Below are 20,088 nucleotides of genomic sequence, written 5' to 3'. Positions count from 1 at the left end.
ATTACCGGTTAGACATAGTATAGTTTGTAAAACAAAAAATTGTCAATATAATCTTACTTTTTTTCTTATTTCAAAATATTAGTTTCAACTTTCAACTACTCAAAATCATTGATTAAGTTAGAATTTTTAAATTTAATAAAGTTTTTCAAAATATATCGCGGACCATTGACTTAATTAAGATATTCTTAATTTATTATATGTTCAAATTCCAACTGCACAGATGCAGGGGATTAATTATTCGCTGATTGCATTTATATACAAGAAAAATAAAATTTTTTTTTCAAAAAGAAAAAGAAAAAAACCTATGTTGATATCTTCCAAAGTGTGCTCATTTTCACATTTGAGTCAACTCTCAAACCCTAATTTCGAAACAAATAAAGTGAAAAATAAAGCAAAAGCGTTATTGAGATTGATGTATGTAAATCAGATTATGCCCATGACATGAAAAATATAATTTAAATTGATAAATAATTAATCCAGCTTGGTCTCATGCAAATTATTTGCACTAATTTGTTAAATTGTGTTTAAATTATATATTTATACAATGGGGAAATAGGCTCTCCAACTATAGAAGAAAACTTATTTCGTATCACACTCACATCCACATAGTAGGTCTCACCATCATTAAATAAATAAAAAATTAAAAAAAATATTGTGAGGATAACTGGATATGATTTTCTCCGACAAGAGAAAATCATCTCCCTTATACAATTCCAATTTTAAAAACTTAGTTCGCGTGTTATATAGTTGTTATTCAAGGCTAGTTCCACTTTATTACCCCTAATTCTTTAAGTGCTCTAATTTTTAAAAGAGGCATAACTTACCATATATATTATTGTCTCCTAATCTAGGGAGATTAAGGAGTGGATTCCACATCATGGTGTGGTTTATGTTGAGACAAAATGCGTCAACTGACGTTCGAAGATTATTTTTTTCTCAATTTTTTTATCCTTTTTTCAATAAAAATATTCTATTTGTTCCATTAAATTTTTTTATACTATGGTCAAATGAAAATATTAAGATATCAACAAAAGCAGTTAGCTTTAAATTTATTGAATAATTTGACAATACATAACTATACTACAGCACAAAGAAATTTATCCTAAAATGAAATTAAAACTAAATTGTTTCCTTTTTTTTTTCCGTCTAAAGTCTAAACTAGAACATGTAAAGAAATGATAAACGGAACAGAGTCCAATAAGTTTGTTCCAATAGTACAACAAAAAAGAAAAAAGTGGGTTGTCGGGAAAATAAAAGCCCAATTAAAATTTAATGTGTCTCGGCCTAAATTGATGAGTAAAACTGCACCGGGCTGTGCTTGGGGCTAATTTGCCCAATATTTATTACAATTTTTTATTTTATGTTTACTATATATCTTATTTTTTTATATTTATAAAAAAAACTTCAAAAAATCTTAAAAATCAAAATGAAGTAAATTTTTTTGTTATTTTAAATGACATAAAATTATCTCATTTTAAGAGAGAGACAAACATAAAATAATTTTTTTTTGAATAAAAAAATTACCCACTTTCTTTTTATATTTTCTATTTTTTGTATCTATCTCTTTATTAAAATGACATAATTTATGTTATTTAAAATAATAAACATCAAACATATTAATAACGCATATGGATTAAAAATAAACACTAAACCAAAACAAATAAAAAAGAAAAGAAAAATGGTCAACAATAATAAATTCCTATTTGAGTGTTGTAGCTCTTTAATCTCTCAAAATAACAAAAAATATTGGCACAGTTCTTTTCTTTATCCATTAACCCAGAACGCCTACATCTCGCGGTGGCCATGCACTGGTACTGCACTAGTAAACACTAAACCAAAACATATCAAAAAAAAAAAAAAAAAAAATCTATTGATACACCATCTCTACTGCGAGTGGAGAGGCTGTGGTACTGGTAAGTTGCTCACACCATTTTGTGTCTTTTCTTTTTCTTTTTTCTTTTTTGTATTATTCGATTCACGCGGTAAATGTTTGTTTATCCTCTGCACCTGTCTCTCTTATGTTGTGTCTTTTTTCTTCTTCTTTTTTCCCAAATTTCTGTATAAGTCTCCCGTCAGAAAAAAACACAGACGCTGGTTGTGGTTCTGCTGTAACCATTTCTCCGAACAAAGAAAGAGATAGAGAGGCTGAGAAGTTCAATTGAACGGAGAGATTGTGTTGTGGAATTGTTGGTGAAAAAAGGACCGACTAGGTTGTTTTGTTGGAAAAGGTTTAAAAAACATCTAATGTAGGAGTCCATTTTGGATAGCTGCATAGGTTTTTCTTTACCTGAATCTTATTTTGTTGGACATGTTATATTATAATATCAGAAAAGCTATAGCACTTACAGAATATCCTCCCTATATGTATCCCCAACCACATTTTTGTTATTTGTTGCTCAATTATCTCTGTTTATGAATTTTTGCACATTTTGTAATTTCGAGTTTCTTAGTGGTTTTACTAAAATTCTGGTTTTTGATATAGTCCAATGGTGTGATATGTCCATTCATGTAGCTGACACCTCCTAGCCGGATAAGGCTTAGATGTTGCTGTTGCTGTTGTTGTCAATTATATGATATGTTTCTAATTCATTGTAAATCCTTTTCATTTTTTCAACAGATCAATGTTGCATGCAGCATCTGCCTCAAGCTTTTGTTTAACCTATCCCAGGAACCTTCATTATCCTTGTTATTTAACAAAGCCTTTGGTTAAAACAAGATTGTCTGTCCGTTGTTCATTACCAGACACAAATAAAGGAGCTCAAGCGGAATATACTCCATGGCTCGTCATTGGCTTGGGTAACCCTGGAAATAAGTACCATGGCACTAGGCACAACGTAATTATTCGCTTATTTGTGAAAGTGCTTGAATACACTTCTATTTGTAGTGAATCTTATGGTTTCCCCTCTGTTAGGTTGGATTTGAAATGATTGATAGCCTTTCTCAAGCAGAAGGGATTCTGATGAACACAATACAGTCAAAGGCCCTGATTGGAATAGGTGCATCATCTGCTAGTATTGATTTTATTTATTATGTTTTTCACCTCTTTTTCCCTCCCAGTTATTGAATTTATATTCATGGTAACTATAACATTAACTTGTGTTTTCTTCTGTTATCTTACAGGTTCTATAGGAGAAGTACCAGTTTTGCTGGCAAAGCCCCAAACATACATGAATTTTAGTGGGGAATCAGTTAGTTTTCATCATACATAATAGCTTGATTTTCTACAACACACAAACTGACACACACTCTTATTGAAACTGGTTATGGATCAACTTTCTGATTCAATCAATGCTTATTTGTACATGTTGATATGACATATTTTTATTTCATAAAAAAAATTATGGTCTGTGTCTGTGTCTGTCACCTTTTGTGTTACTTTTCTGTTCCTGATTTATCTTATTTTTAATATTCTTAAAGGTTGGGCCGCTTGCAGCATATTATAAAATACCCTTGCGTCATATTCTACTAGTATGTATTTCCTACCTTCTGTTTAAAATAGCTAGTGAAAATTTAAAAGTTTGTTGAAATATTCTTTTGGCCGTAAGTTTATGGGAAGTTTTATGTAGGTTCATGATGAAATGAGCCTTCCGAATGGTGTTTTAAGGCTTCAACCTAAAGGCGGACATGGTTATCACAATGGGTAAATTCTTGTTGGATTTCCCATAACATAGTCATTTAAGATTATTGATATATCAAAATAAAATATGATTTCAAAAGTAAGAATTGTTAGTTTAGCAAATCCTAGCTTTATGAAGGTAAACAGACTTTCATCAAACTTATTAACATAAGACAGAATGAATTAAGATATCCAAGGTTAGGGTTAGGATTTTAGGATGCATTAATGGTGGCAAATAAGGTGGATAGAAAGTCCACTGAAATTTTCCTTGACGATGAAGGTGGTTTGTGGGTTTAGCTTTATCACTGGTTTCTTCAACTCCAAAGTTGAATTCTCCTCTTTGGTTTCTTAATTTGATTGACTCTTATTATGTTCTAACTTCTAACGTAAATTTTCCGTCTTCTTTAAACCAGGACAATGATTTGAATCTTGCCATTGGTAGCATGTAGCATTATAGCTCTCATTTTTTTTAATGATGTAATTTTTAAATATTTTCTTCAATAATTTTAGTGGTGAAGATTTATTCTATATTATTTCATCACTTGTAGTTGTATGGATCAGATATTAAGGTTGCCATCCCAATCTTGCCAACCTTTTTTTAACTTATTTGGGAACTGACAGTACCTGAACTAGTTTGAGATAAAGATATTGTTGATCTAGATATTGACATTGATTTGGGAACTGGCAGTACATTTCTCTGTATATGTCTTCTTCTCCTGGGAAATCTTGAATTCTATAACTCTTGTTAGATTGATGCAGATTGAAAAATGTGATGGGCCATTTGGATGGTTCCCGTAGTTTTCCTCGGCTGTCAATTGGTTAGTTCCTCTACTACTGTCACTTTATAAGTTAACATGGTCTCTTCAATTGTTTCAGCAGTTATTTCAAACTTGTGTGTGTAGGAATTGGAAATCCTCCTGGATCTATGGATATGAAAGCTTTTCTTCTACAGAAGTTCAGTTCGGTGGAACGAAATCAGGTTATACCTTCTACTCTTCTATGAAGCGTGAATTGGTTTAGTTCTTTTAGTACTACACAGCACTTTTCAGCTTATACTAGTTGTGAAATACTTAACAGTTTACGTTTCTGTTATGATAAGTTCATAGATTAGTGTAAGAGCGATTTAGAATTCATTTTGATTGTGGATCTTAATTGTAGTTAATAGATGGATGAACAAATTTGGCTATAATTACATACTTGGAGAATATAATAAAGAAATTGAGAACGTAGACGATGCAAATATTTGGACAGTCAGTGTAATCTACTAAAGCAATAGGAAGAGACGAAGAGTAATAAGCCTGGTATTTGTGGCAAATTTTATAAGGGGAAGATAAATTTACACCATACACCTATTATCAGTTATTGATTTCACTTGCATCCGGTGATTTTAATTGTTTAATCATGTAAGTTGTTTGAAATAATGAGTATAAGATTTGTTAGACTTATATCAATGTAAGTTGATCATTTCCCATTTTTGTGTGTTTGAAATTATGTACCTTTTCTCTTATTTGAAATTTGATGGCAAATTTATTTATTTATTTTTAATAATGACAGATTGATGCTTCATTGGAGCAAGGAGTTGAAGCTGTAAGGACCCTAGTGCTCCATGGGTTTAACAGCCATGTCAATAGATTCAATTTAGGGCAAAAATACAAGTACCATAAAGTTTAATTTCTCTCGAATGAACCGCCAGTTTTGGGCATGACGAAATCCTCGGTTACCTTATTGTGTATGGTAGCAGTTTTACCTCAAAAGTTTGTCTTGACCTTGTACTGTACATTTGTGTAAAGCTCACTTATTTTTTCATATTATGGCTATGTCAGGCAGATAATTGCTTCCTCGTGAGAAAAATAAGTTTTTGCTAGGACCAATCTACAAAATTGGTAGTGTTTGTGGAAGCAACCTTTGCCCTTGGGCACCTCACTAGTCACAAGCCTTTTTATTTTGGGGTCACAATTTCTAGGATGCAAAGCACAATAATAATGAGTTAACAAAATTCACAACGATCTCATCAATTACTTGTTAGTTACACCTTTGTTTATGGAGCAAGTGCAACAATTGATATTGGACGAGGATAGTCTAAACTAACCGTTGATTTGGTAATTAGTGAAAATAATTATGACAATAGGCCAAATATAAATTCATTTTCATTCTCACAAACTATCATGTTCTTAATTTTGTTAAATGATTTTGGGTAGTTAGTTTGAAGACAGTAGAATAATTCTTGCCGTGTATATAGAAAAGGTTTTGTTGGAAAAAGTCGTACCCACAAGCATGATCTTTTTGCTTCGAGAGGATTAATTCTTGATTTTTGGTTTTGGGATACCCTTGGAACAATTTAAAAAAAAAAAAAAAAAATTGCAGAATAAGGAATCAAAATTCAAATAGTAATATCTTCTATGATTTTTTTTTTTTAAAAAATAATAATTTGACAGATATTCTTAAAATTTAACATTTTACACCAAGGGCAACGCTATCGCTTTAATAATACTGCATTATTTCTAAACTTTACTTCATTACTCAAAATGAAATAATCAAACAATTAATGTTTAGAGAACTTAGATTCTTCAATGCTGTGGGACCCTTCCCATGTATAACGTTAGAATAGAAAAGGGTTCCCTTATCTGTCTCTATATCTCCTACTTCGATTAATTAGACCGTTGCAAAATCAAATATTTTAGTCATCAAAGTACTGAAAAGTTGAAAGAAGCTCAAGAAAAAAGCGCTACAAAACTGTTTCATCAATCAAGCACTAACACTACAACAAAGCAAAGCATGGCAGTAGCAGAGATCAACGTCTCTATGCAACAACCGAACCTCATAACTCTTGACCCTATCTCTCTCATTCTCAACTCCACAAACAGTTTCATCATGGACATGGAAAGAGGACCCAGATACGAAGCATACGCTGAGTTGAGGGAAAAAAAGCTGCGAATGAAGTACCTGAGGCAACAAGAAGATGAAGAAAAAGAAGAACCTGAGGTAGTGGAACCAAAGCTTCCACCAACCCCACCAAGAAAACAGGTCAAGTTTCAGGGTGGTTTTGCCTCTGGGAGAAAAGGGTCCTCTGTTCTTGCACAGTCTGTGCCAGATTTCTCTGCAGCATTGAGGAAGGAAAACCGAAAACCGGTGAATATGCTACCTACAGTGATGGAGTTGACACCTCCATCGAAGAGTTTTTCTAAAGGTTGTGGGGTTTTGTCTAGTTCAAGAGGGAGTAAGTCAGCAAATGCAGGAGAGAAAAGAAGGGGTGGTGGTGGTGGTGGTGGTGTTCTCATGGCAAGGAAGAGCTATGCCTCCATTGATGAACTCAAGAGTTTTTCTTCGGTTACTGCCAATGCTATCAATGGTGAAAGTAGAATAGCAGGAGGAAGGAATAGCAGCAGAATCATGGGGAGAAAAACAGTTTTAGGGTGCAGACAAATTTGAGTGTGGAAATGTAGTTAGTTGTTTAGAGGAGTTTGATTGATTTGTTCATTGCTTGTTCTTTCTGTACCTTTGAGAGGCTTTGGTGATTCACGCCTTTCACTTCTCAAAAAAAAAAAATTCATCCTTTCTAGTTTCAATTTGCATTTTTTTTTTTTTTTTTTTTTGAGGAACTTGCTATAATATGTAATTGAAAAGCTGGTATGATTTGAATATCGATCACCATGATACTGTTATAGGAAGAATAGTTTCAATATGTTCCTCTACTAATTGGGAAGGACTTTGTTCATTATGTTGTGTTTTGAAGTAACAGCATATCGTTTATCAAAATAGAATAGATAAGCAAAATGTGGAGTATGCTTGTCCTTCCTTGTTCAAGATTGAAATAATTTTTTTCTTCGTTTTACTGAGGATTTCCTTATGGTATTATTCACTTCAATCTATTTCTGTCTTTAAATTCATTTTAGCTTATTATTTTGTTTCTATGAAAATGCTGAAACCTGAAACCTGAAACCTTCTTAATAATCAGCTTTGGTTACTTATCAAAGCGTTGAATGATTGGTGGCTATTTTTGCGCAAATGACAGACAATATAATATGTATTTAAAAAAAAAAAAAAAAAAAACTTTGTCACTGCAACTTTATTTGTCCACTAATTCAAAAGGGCCCAAAGAAGCCTACATTAGAAAGACCATAATCCCATTTTGTACAAAAATATACCCTGATTGTTAGATCAGAACATCTCACCAGACAAATGAGTGGTGAGATGTTGCATGAACAGCTAGCTGACAGGAATTTTAGAAGGAAATGGAGCTCTCATTGCAACCTACAAGGTCTTCAACAATTTCATCAACCAAAATTTGAAGTATGTCTCCATCTAAATCAACACCAGCCTCAAATGCTTCAATATCAAAGTCAGTCCATTTTCCCAAGGAGTGGCTCATCTCCCATTCTATTATTTCATCAGGTACCATCCCAGCCATACATGCCCACTTCTTGATCTCCCTCATGACCTCTTCAGTCAACATCTCAGCTTCCATGCATAACGGAAGCTTTGTCCATGCCTTGAATCCAGAGTTAAAATACAGGCAGCAATTTGATTTTAGATATTCTATGACACAATCAAAGAGAAATCCCTTGAGTTCCTTTCTTTGTTTAGAATCCTCGCAACCCACAAAGCCATTAAAATCTGTCCACATAGCATCATCCGCCATAGTGTCCAGTTCATTAAGGAAAAACCTATAAATTAGAAGTTGTGGCACTTCATCCTCACTGTGGTCAGTTGCAATTCCAAGCACCAATTCAGCATTTAAGAGAACATCCTTTACATGCTTGAGGTTGCTTCTTGTCAATGGTGTTCCCAAAGAATATAAACACTGTAATGCTTTAGGAATTTGGTTGACAAGAGTAGTCAGTATCTCACCTATCCTCCCTTTGTTAAAGGATGTTGCAGAATCTAAAAGTTCAGTGTCATGTTCTAATTGTTCCAGTTGACCATAAGAATAATTCATGGAGTCAGCGTGAAAACCATGCCCTGGAATTAAATCAGGGATCAGAGACATCAAAAAGAGAACTTGGGATTAAATATATTGAAATTAGAAATCACTTTTACATACATCACTTGTTTTTCTCTTTAAAGTTCCATTTACCTGAGCTTTCGTCCAGACTATTGGAAGAAAAAGAAGCTTCCAAAACAGATCCAGGACTGAGATGATTACCATTGCAAGAGGTTCCTAATGACCTTTCTTGTTTTTCCCTATACTGATAAGATACAAAAGAAAGAGAGCGTCAGGTATAATTGTCAGTGCCATACGCATGTGGTGTCAAATACAACTAGAATACAGGGACATACAACTTTCAATGTGTCTATGCAGTTAACCTACAATTGTTTTTATAGAAGTACAATTGTTTAATATCCAAAATATGATTCATTGGACTAAAACTAAATCCATTATGTAAAACAATTGGATGAAGTCTAAACAATGATAAAAATGTTAGTGAGATAAAATGATGCAGATATAATTTGTTGCATATATATAAAATGTGATTTTATCACCTCTTACAAATTTGTCATTGCTACTGATACATAAACAGAAGCAAAAGCAGAGTATACATAAACAAGAGAAGACTTACATGGAAACCAACGTTTTCCTCAAGCATATGAACATCATGACAGATCAGATGCTCTGAACTTAGAGCAGATATCAGCTCTTGAATAATCAAGGCGCTTGGTTTTTTAGGTGGAGCACCAGCAGCTAACTCCTCATCTCCTTTAGAGGATAATTCCTTCAATTTTTTTTCTAGAAAGGCACCTAAAGCATCAACTCTCAAAGCTGAAGGTCTTTGGAAATATGTCTTCCTCTCATTATCGCTGCTTGTCTCTTCCTTCTCAGCAGTTATTCCTATCTTTTGCTTCAATGGGGAATTAAATGTAAATGAAACTACATCATTGATCTTATCGTCATTAAACTTAACTGTTCCTCCCTGACCATCTTGTTTATTTCTGAAATTAGAACTATTCAAGGAGGAACCCTCAAAGTCTCTCCTTTTTCTACCCGGTGCATCAGAATGAAGATTTCTGTGTTTCACACCAACTGAATTAACAGAAGCTGTGCCTTCAAGTTGTGTGATATTTGGGGTCCTTCTTTTCCTCTCTAATGACCTTACATGAGACAAGGAATTATGCTGTCTATTACAAAGTTTTTTCTCTAGGTCAAACTTGGAACCGTCCACTTTGGTAGGTGACCTCATCCTCGTTCTACCACTCAGGCTTCTATTGAAAGCAACAAAATCTTTAGTCCCACTCACTGTGTTGGCAGATGATGATACTCTTTTTACTTGCATATCACTCATTGTAGACCCAAATGAATATCTTTCGCTGCTTGACATCTGTTCTTGTGTTTGAGTTTTTTGTTTTATGGCAAAAGAAGATGCATCATCCTCTTGGGTTCTAAATGGTTGGTGTGATGAATTCCATGTAGCTGGACCTTCACGGGGCATAGGCATTCTTCTGGTAGTGGTTTCATTACTTAACTGTTGTGCATTATTTTTTCCCTCTTCTTCAGTAACAACAGATATGAGCTTTTCCTGACTTCTCAGAAGAACTACACCTCTTTCTTGCTCATGAGAGGGAGTGAATGACTTTCCCTTCCTCTGTGACGATACCATGGAGGTAGCAGTGATCACATCCGAAACAATGGGTGGAGGAACAGCCGGCAGTCCCCCAACCTCCTGCTTGCAGTCAAAAACATCAAGTAAATTACCACAATTTTTGCATGAACTCTGCCCCATCAAAGGCTTGGCTGTGCAGGCATCATAGCAAGATTGGTTTTGCATAACTGCTGACCCATTTCCCACACTATTTGTCACAATGCCAGTCTTAGGAGGATACATGGAAGCAGGATATGTAAGAGAACCTTTAGCTCTGCCTTTAACCTGCAGTCCAGGTTCCAAAATTTTAGTAGCTGCTCCTATTAACCTAGAGCTTCGAGAAGCACTCTTCCCAGAAGTGATTCTTGGGCTCTTCAAAGGAGAAGCAAGCTTTGGGTGATGGTGATGGTGATTATACTTCCTTGCTCGTGACAAAACGCTCTTAAGTTGCAGCGCCTCAGCTCCAAACCTAGTCACTACCCTACTCTCATACGCCCCAGTTTTCTGAAGCTTCTGAGGTCTTGAATCATGCTTTACAGCTACCATTTCCAAATCCACACCATACCTATCCGACTCACAATGATTATCCAAAGACACCTTCTTCCCATCACCACAACTAACAGAATATGAAGCTTTCTTGGACTTATCTCGCAGTGCAGCTGGAATATCTTCTAGACCCATCAACCTAGCCACCAGACTTGGAACTCGCATTTCACTCTTATGCTCTACATCTACACCATGATTCCCACCTTTTTTGGCACTTGGGAAACCCCCACTATTCTCATTAGCGATCTACAATTGAAACATGGCCACATTAACCAACAAAAATAGCAAGTGCTAAAACATCAAAGAAAACCAAACAAAAATAATGAAACCTAGCACAATCCCTCAAGCATAAAAAGCCTTACCAAGTGGAGCTTGGAACTTGGCATTTTTTCATCTCCCCTGAACTTCTTTGCACGAGCTGATATGCACTCAGCAACAAAGATCAAAACAGTTACATCAGTATCCACAAAGCAGGAACAATCTATCGTGTCTTAGTGTGTGACAGTTCAAGTCAATTATAAGAATGATACAATTAGAAACTAACCAGGAGGCAGAAGTTTTTTGGTGAAGAGCTTTTTCTTGGTGAGTCTCCTCTTCCAATCAATGAGCTGAAAGAAAATGCCTACACAACCACCAGGCTTTTGCACCTTCTTCTCCGTGATGGCCAAATTCTTCGCCATAGAATCATTCATTTCTGCAACACTTGCCAACACACCCCAAAACAACAACACTTGAACAAAAGTTAAAACCAGCTTCCTAACAATGGATTTCTCTCTACATTGTCAAAAGCACAAACACACACACACAAAAAGTCCAACTTTTCAACTCTTACCTAGATACTTCACATTCCCTCACAAACAAAAAGAAAAAATCTCTCTCTCTCTCTCTCTCCCCAAATGGTACCCATTTGTAAACCACATCACCCAAAAACTCAGAACTCACATAAGGAAACACCATACAATAATGTCATCCACAAAAGACATGAGAACAACCCTGCAAAATTCCGTGTCTGCCCACGACAGCTCTGAAGCAGAAAGCAACCATTGATGCTACAAAACGACGACGTAAACCCCTCACATACACACAACACAAAGCAAAGCGAAGACCCACTTGGTACAAACACTGCAAAATCAAAGCTTTTATTTTTCCCACACTGTTTATTCTTCTCGTTTTGCAAGCGAGGCGCGTGTGGAGATAAGAGGGAAAAAGAGAGAGTGAGTGAGTGAGTGAGTGAAGTGTGCGTAAGATAAGGCAAAAGAGACAAAAAGCACACCCTACGCGCATCGAAGCATTGGTCAACACGAAAACGAATAATAATATTTGAGGTTACCTTGACAACAATCGAAAACAGAGTTTCGGTTTTTTGGGTAACGTTGTGTCAACGTCTGTCTGCTATTCTGCGTTGTGGGAGCGTCAATTTTCATAACTTTTCAAATGCCGGTGATTCCTCTTAACTCACGCGCTGTCAGAAGGCGTGATTTTGTAATTATGGTCTTCTTTTGCATTAAAACAGCAAAATCACTAGTGAAGATAAAGTACATGGTAATGGCACAAAGCTTTGAAAAGGAAATTAATCATGCACACTTTATTCTGTCTTTCTCATTATTATTACTTACTATTACTTGTTTAGTTTGCACCAAGAAAAAGGATGATAATGCATATTCGGAGATAAAAACATTTGACTATATCATATTTCTATGTTAATTGATTTTTAATTTTTTTTCACCCATAAAATTGAACATTTTGTTAAGCTGGAGTCAACTCTCACATCAATTCTTTTAATTGTTGTTTATATTATTACAAGTAAAGAAAATTTTATAGCTTCTGTTCTTTTAAAAAATAAAAAGTTAAAGGTGCACGTGAATTTGGGTGGACCCATTTCCCGAAAGTAGGATAAGCAGTAACCAAGGTAAAATGATGTGAAAATCAATGTATAGTCAAAGAACTGTGGTCACAACTCACATGAAGTGAAGGAAATATTTGAGTCTTGACATTATTTGATGAGTAATATTTTTTTTATGTTGTATAAGATAAATATTATTTTTTATTTAAATAATAAATAGGAGAAAAAAATTGAAAGTGAGATTTATTTTCTACTCAAATAATAAATAGAAGAGAGAAAAAAAGTAGAAGTAAAAAAAAAAATTGTAGAATCTATTTGAAAAAAAATGAGTACAAAAAATAATACTTTTCTTAAAAAAAATTACCATACTAATGGTTTGCACAAACTAAAGGATTTAACTTTTATGAGATTTGATTGTACACAATCATAAACAAATCTAATGGAAGCTGACACCAGATTTTGTTATTTTGATGTTTCGACAAAAGAAAGTTGAGGAATATTAACTTAATCTTTTTGACAAGTTTTTTATACATTTTTTATTGTTATGAAATTTAATATTAATTTTACTAATAAAAAGTAAATCTAAATTATTTAGTTAAATTAGTATACAAATTTCACGCAATAGTTAATTTTTTTTTAATTATATAGTACAAGCATTTAGAGAAAGACCAACCCAACACGTAACAAAAGCCGAGAGAGAAACAGTGTTGCGGATGCTATGGCTTCCAATAGGAGCCTTTTGGACACTTGGGATTTGCAAATTCATTTGGAGATACCTACAGAGTGCATAGATCTAATTCACAGAGATTTAATAGGAGTCGTCACTAACCATAGGCTATATAATATTGTTTAGTTTGCTTCTTCTTTTCTTGTGTTCAAAAAAAAAAAAAAAAAAGGCCAATAGGAGTCGGAAAGCATGAACAGGAAAATACTTTTAGGGGGTGTTTGGTTGAGGAATTTTTTTTTAGAATAGTAGAGAAATGAGATAGATAGAGAAATTATTGGAAAGATAGATAAAGTGAGATAGGTAGAAAAATGTAAAAAAAAGTTATTTGGTGGGGAAAAACTTTACTAGGAAAATTAGGTAACTTTATGAAATCAACAGTGCATTAAAAGTCAGATAACCGGTTTTCCGAAAAATCCCACCTTCAAATTGGGTTTCTAAACAGTGCGAATATCTATGTTTCTCATAAATCCAGACAAATTGGATAGATGGGTTTTTGGTGAAAAACGTTGAAACAAACATGGTATTTCTAAAAGCCATACTTGAGAAAGATTGATATCTCCTAGAAAGCTCCCAACCAAACACCACCTTAGGGACCGTTTGGTACACTGATTTTTTTCGGATTTCCAGAAAACTAAAATTTTTAAAATTTTAAATTTTCAGATATTATTGTAAACTGAATGTAAAAATCATATTTTTAAAAATCGAAATTCTCGACAAATAAAATTTTTTCCTATACTAAACACCCCTTGCACTGGTATTTTTGAATAGTCACTGCGACGACGATATTATTAATATTATAATTAGGTATTTTGAGAAAATATATAACTTTATGGGACAATATTTTTATGAATAGGGGAAATATTCTTTTTTTTTTCCTACTATAAAAGTTACATGTTTATGTCATACAAAATACAATTGATAATACTTGATTAGATTTTTTGGTTAACTTTTACGATGTAAACAAATAGATTTTTTTTTCCGTGCATCGCATAGATAATACACTAATACTGTAATGTCCCACATCGGTTGGAGAGGGGAACGAAGCATGCCTTACAAGGGTGTGGATACCTCTTCTAGTGTGAGGCCTTTTGTGGGGTGTCCCAAGAAACAAAACCGTGAGTTCGACGGTGCTTGTGCGCGGAGCAAAGCGGACAATATCATGCTACAGGGTTTGGGACTGTTACAAATACTATACTGGAGTTTCAAGAGTTGTATTACGATTTTGTAAATCTGGCATTTTTTTTTTGCTATCGTGCTGAAATGGGTTGCTGGGGCAGTCTCTATTGGGATTATATCTCTGTGTTAGAGTAGGACTGTTGGAGCCTCTCTCATTCCCATGGAGGAGGTTCAAGTAGAAACAGTTATTTTGTAAGAGTTGTTTTTGGATTTCGTAAAGGGTTATGTTTATCTCATTTTACATGAGATAAACATCTCTCCTACACACACAAAAAGGGTTTGGGTCCCACCACTTTTTTTTTCTCTCTCCTCTTACATGTGAGTCCCACTTATACTTTTATTTCTACAACATGAGATAATTCTTTTCCTACAACATAAGAAAAATATATTCTTTTGGTAAAACTGTCTTTTGACATTGCTAAGAGTATTAGTACTAGAGTTTCAAGAGTTGTATATTTCGATTTTGTAAGTTTTTGTTGATGTCTTTTGTAAAATTGTTTTGATTCTGAGGAAATAAAACTGTTTTGATTTTGGTGCATGTTAAGAGTTAGTAATATTGCCTCTCTTTCTTTCTTTTTTCCTAATCTGAAAATAATATTGCCCTGTTTCTATGATAAATACAAATATAAAGAAAATTGTTCCGAATATATTCGAGGCTCATGGAAGTTTTGACTTAACAAGAAGGGATAGAAGGGCATACTTCTGATTTTCTCATGGTTATGCCTTGAGATCATAATAAATTTTGTGAACGAATAAAGGGAAAATAATAAAAATAAGAGAAACTCAGTTGTATATCATGATAAGAATTTAATGCTTCAAGTTCTTTAAGATTGTTTTGACTTCCTTTCTTCGGGTAAAACATGGCTTGCAATCCTACTGGGTGGTTTTTTTTTTTTTATAATATCTGTTGCTTTTAATTATTTTTCTGATATTACATTGTTACAGTAGTACCAATTTCATTGTTCTAGCCTACAAATTATGGATTCGATAGATTTAAGGTTTTTAAGGAGATTCATTGTCATTTCAGTTGTTGCAAGTTAAGATGTTGCATAGCTTATTCATATCAACTCAATTCTTCCTAAATCCTGAATTCCTAATGCGTCAATGCTGCATGTTTCAATGAAGTGAGGTTGTATATCATATCGCTACCTATATATTCAACGAGGATTTTATAATTCTCACGTAACATTAAAATTTTCTTACACACCTTTTGATTTTCGTACTGATATGAGTCTCACACATAACTTTTTCTAATATATGAGTCCCACAAATTTTTTATCTTTTTCTAATATACGAGTCCCACAAATTTTTTATCTCTATGACATAAAAATTTTCTTCTCATTTAACATGAGAAGAATTATAAAGCCCATTCAACAATGGATTAGCATCATACATTTTTTTTACTGCTGGCAGGACCATGGTGGCCTTATTATATTAAGGCTGAGAAATTTTAAAAGTTTGATTCTGCTGTAAGCTTCTTTATACGTATTTCTGTTTTCTACACGTTGAATCATTCTTAACACCGTTAATTTTCGTTAATCAACGATTATTATTTATTGTGATTTAATAATTAATTAATAAATTTAATTTGTGAAAATGATAAACATTAATTGACAGAAATTAACGGTATTAAAATATGATTGTAAGAAGTTGTAAAAGAAAAGTTGTAAGTATAACATTCTTTTCATTATTTAACGATAGTAACCGATTTAACTTTACTTAGTTTTTTTTTTTTGGAAAGTAATTATCAATAAATTATTTCAAGCCATCAAGTGTGACTGGTAAAATAATCTGTACGCCATTTTGAATAGGAATATTTTATTTTATTTTAATCATCAAGTTGATAATTTGTCCTTTTTTAATTTTTACATACGATTATTTTCATTTCAACTATTAATTATATGAATGTCATTTTTTTATCACATTTTATTTTCTACTTGAAATTAAATTCAATTAATAATTAAACTTAGTAAGCAATATATATATATGGTAAAATTATTTTTGCAGCCACTTTACGTACAACAACGACAAGTGTATGGTTATGATTCTTCACATTTAATGCTTTCATCCTTTGTATGGTTATGATTCCCCGCATTTAATACTTTCAAGTACATATATGGCAAATATTTGATTGCTGCACGTACAGCAGCTGCAGAAATGTATACATCTCACACTCTCTCTCTCTCTCTCTCTCTATATATATATATATATACAATAGTGGACCTAGAAACTTTTTTTAATGTCTGTACACTTAGAATAAAAGAATAAAGTAAACAAATTTTAAAGAAAATTTTAAATATATTAAAATACAAAAGAATATAAAAAAAAGAAAAAAAATTAACTTAATATAAAAAAAGTAATCAAGAGTCAACGAAACTGTTACAATAGAACAGTTTGGGTCCTTAACAAAAATTACGGGCCTCAATTTAATTTTTTAGAAAAAAAAGTCTACTCATGATTCCTCAGAATTCAAAATAGACCCAAATAATCAAAATCATGGTCATCTGAAATTTAAAAAGACCTACATTAATCCCTCAAAAAGACTAATATGAGTCTATTTTGGAATTTAAAAAGATCACGAGTCGACTTTTTTTTAAGAGATTAAATTGGATTCTGTAATTTTTGTTAATATCTCAATATATATTTTATTTTATTTTTTTCCAAAAAATTTGTGTGTGCACTTGCACACACTTGCAAGTACACAAGTCCGTCGCTATATATATATATGGGCTCATCATTTCTCAAGCTGTCTGCCGGAGAAAAAGTTATCTCCGGCTACTAAATCATAACTATACAAAGATAGATCAGTGGTGATAAAGGAAGAGAGAGAAGAGGGGAATCGTAACCATTCAAAGGTGAATCAATACATATAAGGAAATAAATAATAAAAACGACGTAGTTTTGGAGTGGCCGGAGATAAATTTATCTCAAGCAGCTTGAGAAATGTTTTTCCCTATATCTATATATATGACTTATCGTTTCTCAAGCTGCTTGAGACAATATTATCTCCGGCTACTAAATCATAACCATACAAAGATGGATCAATGGTGATAAAGGAAGAGAAAGAAAAAGGGAATTATAACCATTCAAAGGTGAATCAATTAATATAAGAAAATAAATAAACAAAATGACGTAGTTTTGCTGTGGCCGGAGATAAACTTATCTCAAGCAGCTTGAGAAATATTTTTCCCATATATATATATAGGGCTTATCGTTTCTCAAGCTGCTCGAGATAATTTTATCTGCGGCTAATAAATCATAACCGTACAAAGATTGATCAATGGTGATAAAGGAAGAGAGAGAAAAAAGGAATAATCATTCAAAGGTGAATCAATTAATATAAGGAAATAAATAAACAAAACGACGTAGTTTTGGAGTGGCCGGAGATAATCTTATCTCAAGTTGCCGGAGAAATATTTTTCTCATATATATATCATGAAAATAATTATCCTTTTTTTAGTCTATATTATCCTTGTTTTTTTACGCCTCTTAGTCTAAGGATTTATTTTTTTTGCAGTGAATGGAGATATATTGTCTGCATTAAACTTAAAACGACGTTGTTTTTGAGAAAAATCAAGGTGTTTTTATAATTATAATTTATTTCAAGATTGTAATAGTCTTTATTATTATAATTTTTTAATCTTTTAACCAAAAACGAAAAATATTAAAGCCAGTCTTAATACTGTAACATATTGTATTTAATTGCTTCATTTAAGATGAATATCTATATAAAAGGTATATTGGTACACAAGAGCTATAAGTATTTGTGTCTCACGTACTTGGCAGATGAATAAAGATCACATGGTGTTGGTCTTGAAGTTGGGTAACCAAGTCACAGAATTGCTGGTTTGGACCACCCAGGTCCTACTTCTTTTCCTTTTAGGCTACTTTCATCAAATAATTCAAGTTTTCAACTGTACCTGCTACTGGAAGAGGTTTCCATTTCCACCAGCATATAGTACAAGGTAGACCACAATTATATATATAAGTCTGCTACGTCTATGTACCTGCTACTGGAAGAGGTTTCCATTTCCACCAGCATATAGTAATTCAAGTTTTCAACTGTACCTGCTACTTGTCATTCGCAGCTTGATGATATATTAAATTGGGTCTATTATATAGACCAAGATTTACAATTGGTTACATCAGGAAATCAGCTAAACTTAAGGAACAGAAAGCATAAATCAAGCTAATCTATTTACATCAGGAAATCAGCTAAACTTAAGGAACAGAAAGCATAAATAAAGCTAATCTATTTACATCAGGAAATCAGCTAAAACTAAGGAACAGAAAGCATAAATCAAGCTAATCTATTTTAATATACAAGGTAACAAACCGTGATAGTTACAATCAGGATCCTAACAAATTAATGCTACTCTAATACTCCCCCTCAAGGTGGAGCATGGAGGGAGGAGATGCCCAACTTGGAAGTCAAAAAATCGAATTGTTTGGATCCAAGTGCTTTGGTCATAATATCTGCGGGTTGAGAACTAGTGGGGATATGTTGAGTAGAAATAGTCTTGCTGAGAAGATAGTCCCGAACAAAATGGCAATCTAACTCGATATGCTTGGTACGCTCATGGAACACTGGATTAGAAGCAATATGAATAGCAGACTGACTGTCACAAAACAGTTGCATAGGGGCTGCATGAGGAATATCAAGAGAGCTGAGAAAAGACTTTAACCAAATAAGCTCAGAAGTCGCAGCTGCCATGGCACGGTATTCAGCTTCAGCAGAGGAGCGGGATATTGTGTTTTGCTTCTTGGTTTTCCAAGAAATAGGAGAATGTCCAAGAGTAACAAAATAACCAGTGACTGATTTTCGAGTCAAGGGACAACTAGCCCAATCCGAATCACAATAGGCACGAAGAAGAAGATCACTGTCAGATCGAAGAAGGAGTCCTTGGCCAGGATTGGACTTAATGTACCGAAGAACACGAATAGCCGCATCGTAATGTATCTGCATAGGATGCTGCAAAAACTGAGAAAGTGTGTGAACTGCATAACTAAGTTCTGGTCGTGTAATCGTGAGATATACAAGACGGCCAACAATACGTCTATAACGTTTAGGATCATCAAACGGAGGTCCTTCAGCAAGAGCAAGCTTGTGATTGGGATCCATAGGATAAGCAACCGGTTTACAACTTTGAAGTCCACATTCCTTAAGAATATCCAAAGCAAATTTGCGTTGAGTAAGAAACAAACCGGTCTTGCTTCGAGCAAATTCAATGCCAAGAAAATACTTGAGGGGACCAAGATCTTTGATTTTAAACCAGGTTTGTAAATGAGCTTTGACACGGTCACAGAGAGAAGGATCACTACCTGCCAACAAAATATCATCTACATAGACAAGTATAGCAACATAATGGGAACCAGTCGAGTAAGTGAACAACGTATAATCAGCACGAGACTGAACAAAGCCGAAACTGAGGAGAGAACTACGAAGCTTAGCAAACCAATTTCGTGGGGATTGCTTGAGACCATAAAGTGAACGTTGAAGCTTACAGGCGTGACCAGACTTGGTTTGGGAGAAACCGGGAGGAAAACGCATAAAGACTTCTTCATCCAAATCGCCATGGAGAAAGGCATTTTGAACATCCAGCTG

The 20,088-nt window shown here is 33.7% G+C and overlaps 3 protein-coding genes and 1 long non-coding RNA gene across 4 annotated transcripts; 2 read left to right on the top strand and 2 right to left on the bottom strand.

The window, feature by feature from the left end:
• The first annotated feature begins 1,751 nt into the window (after nt 1-1,751).
• Nucleotides 1,752-5,512, top strand: LOC133292622 (chloroplastic group IIB intron splicing facilitator CRS2-B, chloroplastic-like). The gene is made up of 9 exons (XM_061491047.1): nt 1,752-1,913; nt 2,618-2,834; nt 2,912-2,996; nt 3,121-3,188; nt 3,418-3,468; nt 3,567-3,640; nt 4,376-4,434; nt 4,519-4,595; nt 5,171-5,512. The coding sequence occupies exons 2-9, from the start codon at nt 2,622-2,624 to the stop codon at nt 5,285-5,287; spliced, it is 744 nt and encodes a 247-aa protein (XP_061347031.1). The 5' UTR covers nt 1,752-1,913; nt 2,618-2,621; the 3' UTR covers nt 5,288-5,512.
• Nucleotides 5,513-6,487: 975 nt separating this feature from the next.
• Nucleotides 6,488-7,045, top strand: LOC133292661 (uncharacterized). Its single transcript, XM_061491109.1, has one exon. It carries the CDS (start codon nt 6,488-6,490, stop codon nt 7,043-7,045), a length of 558 nt encoding a protein of 185 aa, XP_061347093.1.
• Nucleotides 7,046-7,838: 793 nt separating this feature from the next.
• On the bottom strand, nt 7,839-10,737 carry LOC133292653 (uncharacterized). Its single transcript, XM_061491100.1, has 4 exons — nt 9,175-10,737; nt 8,894-8,920; nt 8,691-8,802; nt 7,839-8,575 (listed from the first exon to the last, which is right to left on the bottom strand). Exons 1-4 carry the CDS (start codon nt 10,735-10,737, stop codon nt 7,839-7,841), a joined length of 2,439 nt encoding a protein of 812 aa, XP_061347084.1.
• A 109-nt stretch (nt 10,738-10,846) lies between these two features.
• On the bottom strand, nt 10,847-11,360 carry LOC133292607 (uncharacterized). Its single transcript, XR_009748950.1, has 3 exons — nt 11,282-11,360; nt 11,100-11,155; nt 10,847-10,983 (listed from the first exon to the last, which is right to left on the bottom strand). It is a non-coding gene; the product is annotated as an uncharacterized LOC133292607 (long non-coding RNA).
• Nucleotides 11,361-20,088: the final 8,728 nt, after the last annotated feature.

This window comes from Gastrolobium bilobum, unplaced genomic scaffold (assembly GCF_033153095.1).
Source record: "Gastrolobium bilobum isolate Gb01-03AN ecotype WA unplaced genomic scaffold, APGP_CSIRO_Gbil_v1 utg2408, whole genome shotgun sequence".
Lineage (NCBI taxonomy): Eukaryota > Viridiplantae > Streptophyta > Magnoliopsida > Fabales > Fabaceae > Gastrolobium > Gastrolobium bilobum.
This window is presented reverse-complemented; position numbering and strand designations above follow the sequence as displayed.